Below are 14,028 nucleotides of genomic sequence, written 5' to 3' on the forward strand. Positions count from 1 at the left end.
GCAAGTAGTATTTTCACCAAGGTTAGCTAGCTTTTAAGGAGTCAAAAGGAAATTGCCTACTACCTTGGGTTGATGTGCCCACCCTGTAAATCCTAGCTGGTGGATCCCTACGCTAGGACTGATTATTTAAAAATGTCTGCCTTTAAGGTGGCGATTATGGAAGTGTGTATCAAGGAGGGGAAAGAGGCCGAGTCACATTTGCCCTATCTGGGGGTGCTGCCCCGCGCCGACCGCCGGCACTGCGGCTCCCACGTGGCAAGTCCAGACGGCGCCGCCCTTGGGGGCGGGGGGCGGGGCTCCAGACCCCCGCCTCCGCTCCCAAGCCCTTTCCTCCCGCCTGCCCGGCGCCCGCTCGGTCCTCCACCGCCAGGGGGCGGGCGCGGCTTCCCAGCGGCTGGGGCCCATTGGTCGCAGCGGGGAAGTGGGGGAGGAGGCCCAGCGGCGAGCTGGCTTCCTCCTGGCCACTCGCGGGGGTGAGGGGAAGCCGGAGGAACCCGAGGGGAAGCCGGAGGAACCCGAGAGGAAGCCGGAGGAACCCGGGAGGAAGCGGAGAAGCCAGCCGGAGGCGGCGGCGGCGGCTCCCGTCGGTCTCCGGCGAGACTGGCTGCAGGGAGGCCTGAAAGCGGGCGGAGAGGAGAGCGGGAGGCCGGTGAGTGAGATGGCCGGGGAGGCAGACAGAGCCGCTGCCGAGGGCGGGGAGGATGGAGGGAGGCTGGGGAAGCCGGACACCCACCTTCACCCCCGCTCACCCCGCAGCCGCCGGCCCGGGGCGGCCCCAGGCGTGCTTGGGTCGTCGCAGCACGTCTCGCCGGGGGCAGGGCGAGGCGGGACCCGGGCAGCGGAGCGCGGTTGGCTGGGGTCCGGGCCGCCGCGCTGGCGCGGGCATCCCCAACCCGGCGGCCAGTCCCCGGACTCCGCCGGGGGCGGGACGGCGCCTGCACCTGGCACTCGGGCCTGGGGCTGGCACCTGGGGCGGGCGTCCGGCTCGGGGGCTCCTGGTGGGATCGGAAATGGGGGCCGAGTACTCTAAAGAGGCGGGGGTGGAGTTGGATGTTGCATTTGAACTCTGTGGAGGGCGGTCTCGGCTCGCTTGCAAAGTTTTGGTGTCTTCTTAGTTGGAGGCACTTTTTATTTTTTAAACCTCTCCAGCCCATTGGTGTTTGATGTCATTGATGGATGTGCTGTTCGTTCTTTTTTGTTTTGTTTTACTCCCCCTCCCCCATTTGTTTGCTGCTCTTCTGACCGTTTATACCATATGTGACGATTTGTGACCTTCAGTCTCAATAATGAAGGATGGATTGACTGTTTCAGATTAAGAGCTCTGGCAGCAGTTTTTTGTTTTCATCATCTTCTACTTTTTCGTTGTTTTGTTTTTTAAAATTTCGTGTAAACCAGAACTTTTTAATTGACAGGACCTTTTCTTTGTTTCTTTTTCTTTCGACAAAAAGAATCTGGATCCAATGATATTAGATAATATTGGATTGTTAAGGCACTGTGCCATGTGCTTTCATTGAGCATTTATTTCTTACAATTCATAGAGTAGGTATGTTTGTGTATCTTTTCCAGTTTTACCGAGGTAATGTGAACTCCCCTGGAAGTTATGTAAGGGTTGATGCTGATGGTGGAACCCAGACGCCTTGAACTCTTGACCACTTTTAGGGACCAGTGGTATACTGTCACATTTTGCAAGTTTGGGGAAACCTTAATATTATTCATAAAATGCGTTGTTGAGTACAAAGGGATCTCCAACTAACTTAGAAAATAACAATTACTAAGCTTTTGCCAGTTAGCATTCAACAAGAGATTGGCAAAATCACAGTCTAGATTTGGTCATATCATTAACTGCACCTCTTTCTAAAGGCTGCCGGTCTCTTGAAGTCTTTGGCAGTTTACCAGTTAAGTCACAGTTTTTCCCAATTTTATACAGGTGTGAGAAGCTTTGTCTCACAAATTCTGTGTCCTGTTTTCTCAGCTCATTAAGAGGCTAGCATTGCTTGATAGTAAGAAACAAAAAATCCAATGCAGTGATTCTCAACCTGGGTATCTCTCAGAATCAACTGCAGCTGAGGCTTTTTAGAAAGAACAGACCAGGTTCCTCCCAAATCCCCAATGTGGGGGACTTCTGTTTAAAAGAGAGTCGAAATTAGACTGAGCACCACTGGGTTAAAGTGCCTTTTTGAAGAAACCTAATGTACGCTACAATTTAAAAAGAAATGCCTAACTAATCTTTTCATAATTAAAGGTACATTAAAAAGGGGAAGTAATTGGAGAGGGGTCAAAGGACTAGGAAATTGTTGAATAGTGAAAAGTAGTCCCTATGCAGGATGATAAAGAGTCTTAATTTTTTTACCACATGTCTTAGGTCTTAGGTGGTCATCTCAGTATTCAAAAAGCTTTATATTTATTTAGACACATGAGAGTGCCCGTTTGTGCCAACAATTATAGGTACCATGGATAGTATGGATAAGACAGCCTGGGTGCTCACATAGTTACTTAATTTCTTTGAGGCAGTGAGTCTTTTTTCTTAATTTTTCCCCCCATTTTTGTACCCATTTCTTAAAGCCAGAAGGTCCAAGACTTAAGAAGTAAAAGATTTTGGCCTTAGAGCTCACAAAAATCCATCTAGCTGAGAATTTAGTACAATAGCAAACATTTTTCTTGAACTTAGTCCAGAAGGTCTAAGGATCAGATAATCAGGACTTTAAGCAGTAGTTCTGCATTTGGTTCAAAAATGGCATTGACCAAATTATTTAATATCGTGAATTGCTCAATTCTCTTAATCTGACTGAGGGAATTGAGCATTATTCCCAAGCTTTGTAAACTTTAAAAGATTTTGTGATTTTTATTCTGCTCCTAAAAGAGAGTCAGCTGATCATTCTCTCAGAGGAGGAAGTTAAGTGTTCCACTACCTCTAAGTTTCCACGGTTTATCCCATCAGGATTTTTTTTTTTTAATGTTTGCACCCACAGCATATGGAAGGTCTCTGGACAGGGAACCAACCCAAACTGTTGCAGTCAGATTTTAACCAATTGTGCCGCAGTTGAAGTCCCCAGTCAGTATCCTTTCATTGTCTTCTTCATTTGACTCAAGCTATTTTATTACTTTCATCTCCCTTATTTTTTATCTAATTAATTTTCATCTGTTCATTGTTTTTTCTAGTTTCACTTTGGTAAGTTTTTCAGTTCCCTTTAAAAATTAAATTTAATCCACGGGACAAAATCTTCCATTTTTAAGTGTACAGTTCAGCGACATTTAGTGCATTCATAGTATTGTGCAGTCATCACTTCTGTTCTGCATTTTCATCGCCCCAGAAGAAAACCTCACGTTTATTATGCAGTGACTCTCTATTCCCCAACTTCTGGCAGCCACTGGTTCTCTCTGTATAGGTTTATCTATTCTGGGTATTCTGTGTAAATGGAATCATATGATAGGTGATCTTTTGTGTCTAGCATCTTTCCCTTAGCATTATGTTTTCGAGGTTCATTCATGCCTATATCAGTACTTCATTCCTTTTTATGACCGAGGTATATTCCACGTGTAGATATATGTGGTATTTTGTTTAGGCACTCATCCATTGAGGGACCCTGGTGAGTTTTTGTGCGCTAGTGATAAAAAGTTATATGGACATCTGTAGCTGTAAGTCTGAATTGGTTTTCTTCCTAGGAGCTGTAAGGCTTGTTTAGGTAGTATCATGGTTATCAGGTGTACTTCCTACCTCTCCATACCATTCAGCATCAGCAGTTAGGTGATCCTTAAATGTATGTTGAAGGAGCTGTGGTCAACAAACATGAATTTAATTGGTTCAGCAAATTTTAAGGTGGAAGCTTCTCACTACCTGTTCTGTGCAAATGGCAGCTGCCTTGCAGTCTGGCTTTTTTGGTAGCAGTGGTATCTTCTCCAGGGCCTTTGAGCAGATGGAACCACTCTGCTCCTCTATCTCTTCACAGAAAAAGTTTGACTGACACAATTATGTCTGCCCTGATGCAGTTAAATTGTGCAGACCACTTAAGGATGGTATAAATAGAGTGGCTGTATAGGGGGATTTTCAGATATTCAGAAGAGGAACCCATAACATCCCATCTGAAATAATGTAAAACTCTGCAATTAGATGAGAAGAACATAGTTATACTCTGTGTAAATCTGTGCCTTTCTCTAGTCTCTTTTTGTAGCAATTTATGAACTAGACACTTTTTTATCCTACTTAGGTTCAACTTGTTCACCTTCTTGTAATTAAAATGTATTTAGTTTTGTTTTTACCATTGTTCTCAATAATACCTATGTCTTTCTCCCTCACTCCCTTTCTTTCTTTCTGTCCATTCTTTCTCCTCCTGATGGTATAATGAAGGGCTTAGGTAGGTTACATTACAGCTGTTTAATCAGCAGTTGTGTAGCTCTGAAGGAGCAGACAGCACTAAATGTCATTTTGTCCTGTTTTCTGGTTTTGGTGTGTTTGTACTCTCAATTACAGAAATCTGATCCCCATTTCATTTCTTCAACTAGAATATGACTTGCTAAGCAAAATCCTGCTTTGGTAGAGAGGAAAACTGCAAAAGAACATTGGGACGATTTAAATTTTTACACTCTGTCGTCATTACAAGCAGTTTCCTCTGCTCTGTTCCCCAGCTCATTATTTCCAGATTTATTCACTGCCCAGCTCCCCCTCCTCACCCCCAGTGGAGACCTGGCCCAGAGTCCGGCTGATTTCCATTCACTGTTAAAGAAAGAATGTAGATTCTTGTCATGTGAATTTTACCTTTGGGCTTTTTTGGCCTAGATCTGACTCACTACCCACAGCTACCCCAAACTTCTCTGTGTGTTTGGATTGGTGCACTGTTGATCTCAGGTTCTCAGATCAGAGCTTGAATAAGGATCACCCAGGGAGCTTGTTAACCTTGCATGGGTTTTAATCTTCACACTGGAGGATTCTGGACTCTGGAATTTGCATTGTAAGAAGCTCACAAGTAATCATGCTCAGGTTATTTTGTAATTAGGGCTGTCAAAGAACCAGGTAGGATGTTTCATTGAACCTAAGATGAAACTAAAGGTACCTAAGATAAAACAAAGGCACCCAGGATAAAGGTACACCATTATCGTATACACTAGGAAGGGGAAGAGTGTTTGTAAGCCACTTGTTAGGTTAGGCAAGTAGTGTGCACCTAAAACCAGTCAAATAGCATGTTATGCACCTGAGGAACCACAAGTTTTGGTTCCTAGGTTTGGGTAGAGGGTTGTTTTGGTAGAGGGTTGTTGTGAAGCTATGGGATAAAAGAATTATAACACACATTTTTTAGACCTTTTACTTTGTAAAGTTTGTTTATAAAAGTGTTTAATATAAGGTACCCTTACTTGACACATGTTTGTAAGGGAAGTTACATGGATAACTTTGGTTTTAAGATGCAGGATAGCTGTATCTTAGGGTGTAAGCCATTCCAGTTGGGCCCATATTATTTTCATCCTTCCCATTTATAGTCTTTTGCATGTTAGTAGTTCAGGTAAGTTCAGAAGTCTTATTTCTTTGCACTGTAGTGATTTCCATTTTGTAATCACAGTCCATTAAAATACTTACTTAAGGTCACATTGACATTGGTGTGGCTTGAACATTTGATGTCTTATCTTTTTTATCACCCTTTTTCTATTAGAGAGTTCATAGTCCTCTGCCCAATGCCAGCCAGCTGGTTATACACCTAGATACATCAGCCACCTACTGTCCTTTACTGAGTGGTTCTAGGGTATTGTGGTGGTGATCGGTGTCAGCACCATCTGGATTAGGGGAAACCTGACCTCTGGCCACCATGGTGAAAAGCAGCCCCTCCTGCTATGGGGCTTCCTTCAGTGGCATCATTTTATTTTACTTTATTTTTGTCTTTTTAAGGCCACACCCACAGCATATGGAGGTTCCCAGGCTAGGGGTCAAATCAGAGTTATAGCTGCTGGCTCATACTACACTATAGCACCACTGGATCCTTCACCCACAGAGTGAGGCTAGGGATTGAACCCACGTCCTTGTGGATACTAATCAGGTTCGTTTCCGCTGAGCCACGTTGGTAACTCCTGAGAGGCATCATTTTAGCAAGTGATATTTTTGTCAGGAGAAAGCTTCTTAACTGTGTTAGACTTGGGTGGGGCAGGGGGAGCAGAATACATGTCCGTTTAGTTCCTAATCACTTGTATTTACAGAAAACATGGTTAAATGCTTCTTGATCAACTGAAATATTTCAGGCATCTAATAGAAGGAATTTCTGAAGAGGAAAGAGCTTTAGGTCTCCCTGGGTAATTCACATTGGCAGAAGGCGTCATCCCATGCTAGATGAACAGTGTTGAAAGAGTTTGCCCTTACAGGGTAGCCTGTCCATCAGGCTTGGTTACTTTTCCCTCCGTAGTCACTGGGGCCAAGTCAGGACAGGCAGGGCACTTGCGTGATTTGCAGGGCTGTTTGCTAACCGGTTTTTAACTGGAGGGACAAATCAGGATGATGGTTATAATTGTGGACATGTCTCATTCCTGAAAGCAGGTAGGTCAGTGTAGGTCATGGAAAGGTGGTTGGATTTTACATTAGATATTGTCAGCTATAGGAAGGACTGTGATATGAGCTCACATATATTATTTTTTAGTCATTCTGTTTATGGTATGGAATGGGGCATGTGGTGGCCAAAGGAAAAGTTAGAAATTCTTACTGTTTGTGAAGGTCTGATGACACGTATTTGAAACATCAACTTTCAGTATAGCAGAAACATTGAAAAATATTCAGTCTTTGAACCATTAATTCTACTTTTTTATAATTATATGCTAAATAAATAGCTGTGCTATGTGAAATTTCAGATAATATTATTTTAGTGATACAGTGATAATAAATTGTTTAACAGCTTAAATATCCAAAATAGACATTCAGATATCTTGCCATGTGATCTAATGTTTCCCACTAAAACTATGCCTTAAAATTATATATCATGACATAATGTTATCTACAATACATAACTAAAAATCAGATTAAGCATCCTTTAAAAAAAAAAAAAAAAGAGAGAGAGAGAATGGAGTTTTATCCAGTTGCAGCAGATCAAAGTTTTCTAAAGTGTTACTCTCTCCAAGCCCTGCCAAGTAGCGGATAGAAACAAAGCATAGCAGCCTATGGTGCCTGGACTGTGGAGAAAGCCAAGTGCACCCAGAACACTTGGGGAGGGGGGCATTCTGGCTTATTTGTGCTTTTCCATCGTCTGCTTTTAATTGTTTCTGAGGCCCAGTTAGTATCAGTCCTCTTTTAAATGAAATTTCAATCTGGTGCTATTAAGAAGATAAGTCAAGCCATATGGAACTAGTTCAGATAACTTATGAATTCAGGATTACATCATTTGCATCCATCTCTCAAAGTTTTCAGTAGAACATTAACATTTCCTTCTAAAAGACTTATTTATTGGTTCTGTTGACGTTATTTAAAAGTTTTTGGACCATTGCTTTGCCGTCTCACCTTTTTGAAGACCGCTTTGCAGAAGAGTTGATACATTTACATTTTCCTCAGTGCTCTTTCAAAACAGCGAGTATATTCTTGGCATTATAGAATTCAGATCTCCTTCCCTCCCCAAATACTTCGTTTTTAGCCTCTTTTTTCCTTCTAGTCAAAATGTAAGATTAGTTTGCTCATTTTAAAACCTGGAATGCTTTTCAGTCATTAGGTAGACATCTAAAAATGTTCCCTTTAATCATTATCAGGTCATTCTTAAAAGGTATCTGACACATGTTGTGTTAAAATGATAGATTGTTTTAACGTCTGTTTATCCTGTAGGATTCTATATCAGAGCCCTCCTAGAACTAAAATACTTTCCAAGCTGTAATCAGATTTGTTCTGTTAAGCATTTAGTGTTAATAACACCAAATTCTGTTAAATCCACAATATTTATAACACAGTGATAGCAGCTCACATATCATACTGAGTGTTTGAATGTGAAGAATGCAGTCTTCTCACCGTCTTCATTTTGGTATTTCAGAAATGTGTCCTCCTGGTGAAGATATGTGCAGAGCGGCATCTGAGCGAGATGGGTACTTGATAGCAGCACCCCCTATAGTGACAGCTTTCTATAAAAGCAAAGGTTTTTCAAGACTAAATATGTGGAATTTGAAAAGTTGATCAAACATCAAATGCACAGTTGCCCATCCCCTCCTTTGCCCTTTTTAAGCCCATCCCCAAAATAATCACTTCTAAACATGAAAACAGTTGTGTTAAGATCTCCTCCCCATCATTTTGCAGTTAGTGAAATGGGACATAATAAGATTAATGTTCCCCTATCGTTTTATGCCTCCTGGGATCACTTTGGAAGACATTGTAGATTTCTCCCTTCCTTTTGAAGAGCATCCATTATGTTTCTTCTCATGGAGTATCTGCCTCTTCCCTGGAGAACAGTGGATTATGAAAGTGTGGTGGACAGAATTCAGGGTTGTTTGATTTGTCCTACTTCTGTACTAGTAGTTCAAAGAGGACCATTAAAAGCTTTATGGGAATTGTATATACTGCAGATAGCCCAGCAAGAAATGTTGGACTATTGGAGCCTAGTCAGGAAAGTTTTTTATTCTCTATTTTCAACGTTGTTTAAATTTAAATTTCACTTTTTATTCCTTTACCTCGGGTTGGCAAATTATGATCTATGGGTCCATATGGGTTACGAGCCAAGACTGGCTTTTATCTTTTTAAGTGATTGGAAAGGAAAAAAAAATAAAAGAAGAGTAATGTTTTGTAATGTGAATGTTTAACGAAATTCAAATTTCAGTATCCATAAGTAAAGTTTTATTGTAACATGACTGGGCCCATCTGTTTCCATATTGCGTATAGCTGCTTTCCAGTTACCACTGTAGAGCAGACTGGTTTCATAAGAGACTTATATGGTCCACAGAGATAAAGCACTTACCATCTGGCCTTTTTATGGAAATGACCAACACTTGTTCTGTTTTATTTACATAAATACGCGGGGGGCGGGTGGCTCTTTTTTTTTTTTTTTTTTTTTTTTTTTTTTGCACATAGCTTTCTTTAAATATCATACTTTTGTTTGTATACCTAATATTGGAATAACTTGCCCTTGTGACCTTTAGCTGCAGCATCCTTTTGATATCTGTATTATATCATTTTCCTCTTTTCCTTGAACTGCTCTGGACTGAAAATGTAGTCTCTTACTTCTTGATCTTCAGGGGGCCTGTATTATTAGTCTGGGGCCTCCAGAGAAACAGAACCCATAGGAGATATCTGTCTGTCTGTCTGTCTGCAATAAATATCAGAAGGATTTGGCTCGTGTGGCTGTGGAGGCTGAGAATCCCAGGGTCTGCAGTTGGCAAGCAGGGCCTCAGGAGAGCCAGTAGTGTGGTTCCAGTCCAAGTCCACAGGCCTGAACACTGGGAGAAGTCGGGGTGTCAGTTTCAGTCCAAGTCCAAGTCCGAAGGCAGGTGAAGAGCAGTGTCCCAGCTTGAAGACTGTGGCAAAAAGAGCAAATGCGGCCTTACTTTCTCAGCCTTTTTTGTTCTGTTCAGGCTTCCTAACAGATTGGACAAGCCTCACTCACTGGGGAAGGCAAACTGCTTTGCTCAAATGTTAATCTCGCCTGAAAGACCCTCACAAACACACCCAGAGTGTTTAACCGAATATCTGGGCCCCCTGTGGCCCGGTGGTGTTGACATATAAATTAACCGGCACACAAGGCCTAAATGCGCTTTAATTCTATTTGCTTGCACTTTGACCTTGTTTTCCTTAGTCCTCTTGAAAGCCCCCGTTCACATGAGTATTAACTGAACTTCACTCAGTTGATTCATTTAAAATTGCTGTCCAGGAGGAAAATTTTTCCTCTACCCTTCCAGGTTCTTCTGGCTGGCCTAAAAATTAAATGAACATGAAACAGATTAGCAGAAGATCTGACAAAAGTTCAATAGCATGTATACATGGGGGAGACCCAGGAAAACTGAGTCACTTGCCAAAACAGCTGAAACCCTCACCTTAGATATCATCTTCAGCTAAAGACAAAAGAGGATGGATGTCGAGTGTAGTGGTTTGAGACTTCAAAGGGGAGGAAGGCAACTCACGTGGAGTTGAAAAACAGATGCTCGGGAAATGTTTTCTGGGTCTTGAAGCCACAGTGGGACACAGGGAGGAATTTTAAATCTTTGCTAGGTTGCTCCCTGTCTACACGTCTAGTCCATCCTGTAGTTATCTATGGCGATAGCTTCCTTCCCCCCAGCAGGCCCTCTCTCTACATTGTTTAGGCAGCTAAGGGGAAAGGTCAGAGCGTCTTTTGGGTCTTGATTGTTTCCAGCTCAAAATAATCAATATGCCAAAAAGACATTTTGGAGTGGCAGATTTGGTTCCCTTACATTGCCATTGGGCCAGCAGTGAGTTCAGGTTGGCTTGAATGGAGTTGATAGTGTCCTTGTGTTTGTGGAGTATAATTTTTAGCATTTTCTTCTGGGTCAATTAAATGACTTTGTTAATATTAAATACATCAATGAGGGTGTCTGTGTACTTCATTTTTCTGTACCCTTTCTGTCTTGGACAAGTGTTCTAATACACCTGCTTAGTCATTGTGACCATCAGATCCTAGAGTGGCTAGTTGGCAGCAGAGATTAGCGATCCCCAGAGCAATTTGCAAAAGCCAAATTGACTGGCATGACATTTTGTCAACAAGCTTCTTGGAGCATGTCAGTGAGCTGCTGGGGTGAAAGGGAAGTGGATTTGTTTATAGTTTCAGCTTCTTACCTGTCAGATGACCTTGGACAAATCCCTTGACCTCATAATATAATTCCATAGGGATTTGGATGTTGGGAAGATTATATAGAATAAGAATGTAGGTGACTTCTCTGCTGTTTGCATAGTTGCCTAGTTTTGGTTAACTGGCCAGACCTTCCCCTCCTGGTAAATCATTGTTCTTATGGCTTATTTTGTTGATATAGAACAGTGTGTAGGAAAGAAGACCAGACTGAGGCATGTACCAGGCTCCATTTAGATGTCCCCGCCACCATCCCCAAAAGGATTCTGTGTCAAATTCTCTTTGTTTTTATTGTCCCCCGGAGAAGGCACGTTAGGAATGATTTGGAATTAGCACATCGTAAACAGATACTTCTTGATTTGCTCTCAAATATATTAAATACTCTTTCCATATGCTGATTTATACTCTTGTATCATTACTTTGCTTCTTAAGCAAACTAATGAAAATGTGTTTTGGCTGAAATTTGATGAAGTTTTAATTTGGAGATTTTACTAAGTGTTATTCTCTGAGACAGTTTAATGGAAAACATGAATTCAGCTAGACAGTTGTAGGTGCTTACATTGCAGTCTTACTAGTGATAAGTTTGGAAGCAGGCAGGTTAGTCCAGAGAGGGGCCAGGTATATGAGGCCATGACTGTGATCTCTCAGGTGTGACCTCCTCCGTAGGTGATAAAAACTGAAATAGAGCAGCAGGTAGGTGTCTGCCAAACTGCTTATTATACTTTTCAAAGGAATTACCCCAGGCTAGATTAGCTGGGAGGAAAGGGTGTGTGTGTGTGTTTGTGTTTGTGTGTGTGTGTGTGTGTGTGTGTGTTTTGAATATAGTGTTCAATCTTGTTGAAAGAGGATTTACAACCAGTTGGGGTTTTCATTTGAGAAGCCAAGTTTTCTGTGGTGGTTGGTGAGTGCTTCAATATCTCTTGTTTCCTTTTAGAGTTTTCCTAGCCTGTGGCTAAGTAGTTGACACAGATATGTAGCATCGACTTTCCCTATTATGTAGAAGGTGTTCAGATAACTAACAAAGGAAAAGAAATCAATATGCTCAGTTCCTACTAGTTTCAATGTTGATGTTTTCTTCAGCGTAGGTTGGGCAGAAGGAAGGGAGTTCACCAAGAGCATTGGCTCTTTAGATGCCCACCGTGTCCACCCACAGTAATTCCTTATTGGTGAATGAGAAAACCAGATGTCTCGCTGCCTTTCAGTGTCCTTCAGGGGTGTATCATTGTTTTTATTTGAATCACTCTATGAATTACTAGAGCAGACATCAGCTTTGAAACATCGGTGTTAAAATAAAATCTAAAATAAAGAATTATGTTTTTGATTGATGTGATTTCATTCATCACAATTTTCCTTTGAATCCCTTTCCTGTATAATAGGTTGAGTAGAGTGTGGGAGCTATCTAGCTGAACTTGAGCATGAATTTTCTATCAAACTCATAAATTTGGTTTTCCGTTTTTTTGTTTTTTAAACTTTACATGTCTTGAGTCATTTCTCACGGGGAGGGAATGTTTGCCGATTTTTTTCTCCAGTATCTAAATCTAGACCTAAATCCTCAGTCCCATTTCAACAAATAATTGTTCCCTAAGTAGATAAGAGCTGAACTTCTTTGGACCTCAGCTGAAAACCAAAGGTTTGGAACTAAATATCAAACGTTTCTTCCAGATGCCTAATCACTGAGAATAATGACGCATTATCTTGTATCCATGTGCTTGATGGCAGGATTTCCCTGTCCCTTCAGCTGGGGAGCTGAGGGACAGAGCAGTTTAGACACACTGTCCTCTCAGGAGCTCGTATGGTCCAGGGGAAGGAGACAGGCCTAGTGCTAAGAGGTTGTTCATTTCATGTTAATATTGGTGGAATACTTAGAAATGCCATAGCATTTACTTAATTAGTTTGATAAACACTCCAAATCAAACTCAATCTAGGGAGGAATGCTCATTCTAGACCTAATGATGCTTGCCTTTTCTTTTGATTTTAGGAGCTTATTTAATGAAAAGTCCCGTAGATTGAAAAGCCAAACATGAGGGTAGCAGGTAAGATATTTAATTCAGTAGAAATAATTTTGCTTTGTGTGTAACCTGTTTGTTAGTGATGACTGAATGAGAGGGTAAATAATCATTTTCTGTTTTCAGTACGAGCTGAATATAACAAATTAAATCATAATTTAGCCTTTTTACTTTTTATGTAGTTGGCAGATCACAAATTGGACATGTACTGAGTTTTACATAAGTATTTTTGGGACACTTTTGTTGAAATTATTTATGCTAAATATTTTAAGTTATGGTGTTTAATGTTTATGTCCTTATGCTTTAAGCTTGTTTGCCTAATTATATGAAGACTGATTTTGACAACTTAGGCTGATTTTGCTACATTCTAGCTTACTGAAAAAAATGAGTTGTGAAGCTTAAGTCTTTCCTGTGTGTATACAGTAATTAATTCACTGTATCCGAAGGATTCAGTGAAATGTTTTCCTTAAATGACTGTTGGATCTGCTAGTTCAAGTTCAGTCTACATAAGTGAGGTTATGTGTGAGGACATCTGTTCCTTATGAGGCATAGTAAGGAAATTAAAAAACAGCATTTGGTGTTCATAGTATCAAGGTAGTTGTCTTTCTTAAGAGACTGGTTCATAAAGAATTGGAGAGGCTGAGACCTCTTCCTACCTATAATGCAAATAAGTATAATCCCTCTGCCCATCCCTCCTCCAGCCCAGTCACGGCCGTGGAAGAAATGCACACTTTTACATAGAAATTTCTACTAAGTTGTGTGTGTCCATCACAGGAGATAACTTGTCATTTCTCTAAATCCAGACCATTTTTTAATTATTATCTTCTCACCAGTAAACAAAATATTCTTACTGGAGCATCTCTAAAAGTATGATTCTAAAAGTGCCTTATTTAATTAAGCATTATTATTTGATTAGTCAAAGCAAGTTTCTCTTTCTCATATAATTCTACATTCTAGTTGAAATTAACTTTGTCATCTAGTCCGTTTCTCTGATTCTGACAATTATTACCAAGGTTAATTGATGAGTAATTATTCACTGAGTGCTTATTTTATGTTTGGCACTGTTCCTAGTGTAGGTCTCAAGGGCACTGCCTTTAATGAAGGAATAAGGAATATTAGCTATTAGTTTATTGCTTTTAGACTAATTACTCTCTTTTAATGTTAAAAAAAAAAAAAAAATCCCGGTTGCTTTGAAATATCGTCATAGCCGTTATGCTTACGGTGAGGCATCAATATCTAAAGTTTATGCTTTTCGGCAGGTGAGAAATTGGGACGCACACAGAGTAGCG

At 41.1% G+C, this 14,028-nt stretch overlaps 1 protein-coding gene across 1 annotated transcript in view; it reads left to right on the plus strand.

Annotated features, from left to right (window-relative positions):
* FAM3C (family with sequence similarity 3 member C) overlaps positions 354 to 14,028 on the plus strand; it is a 42,717-nt gene continuing 29,042 nt past the window's right edge. The window contains exons 1-2 of the mRNA XM_003134737.4: positions 354 to 649; positions 12,712 to 12,766. Of these exons, the coding sequence (XP_003134785.1) occupies positions 12,754 to 12,766 (13 nt within the window). The 5' untranslated portion in view covers positions 354 to 649; positions 12,712 to 12,753. The remainder of the gene's footprint in view (positions 650 to 12,711; positions 12,767 to 14,028) is intronic.

The sequence above is a fragment of the Sus scrofa genome, chromosome 18 (genome assembly GCF_000003025.6).
Source record: "Sus scrofa isolate TJ Tabasco breed Duroc chromosome 18, Sscrofa11.1, whole genome shotgun sequence".
NCBI lineage: Eukaryota > Metazoa > Chordata > Mammalia > Artiodactyla > Suidae > Sus > Sus scrofa.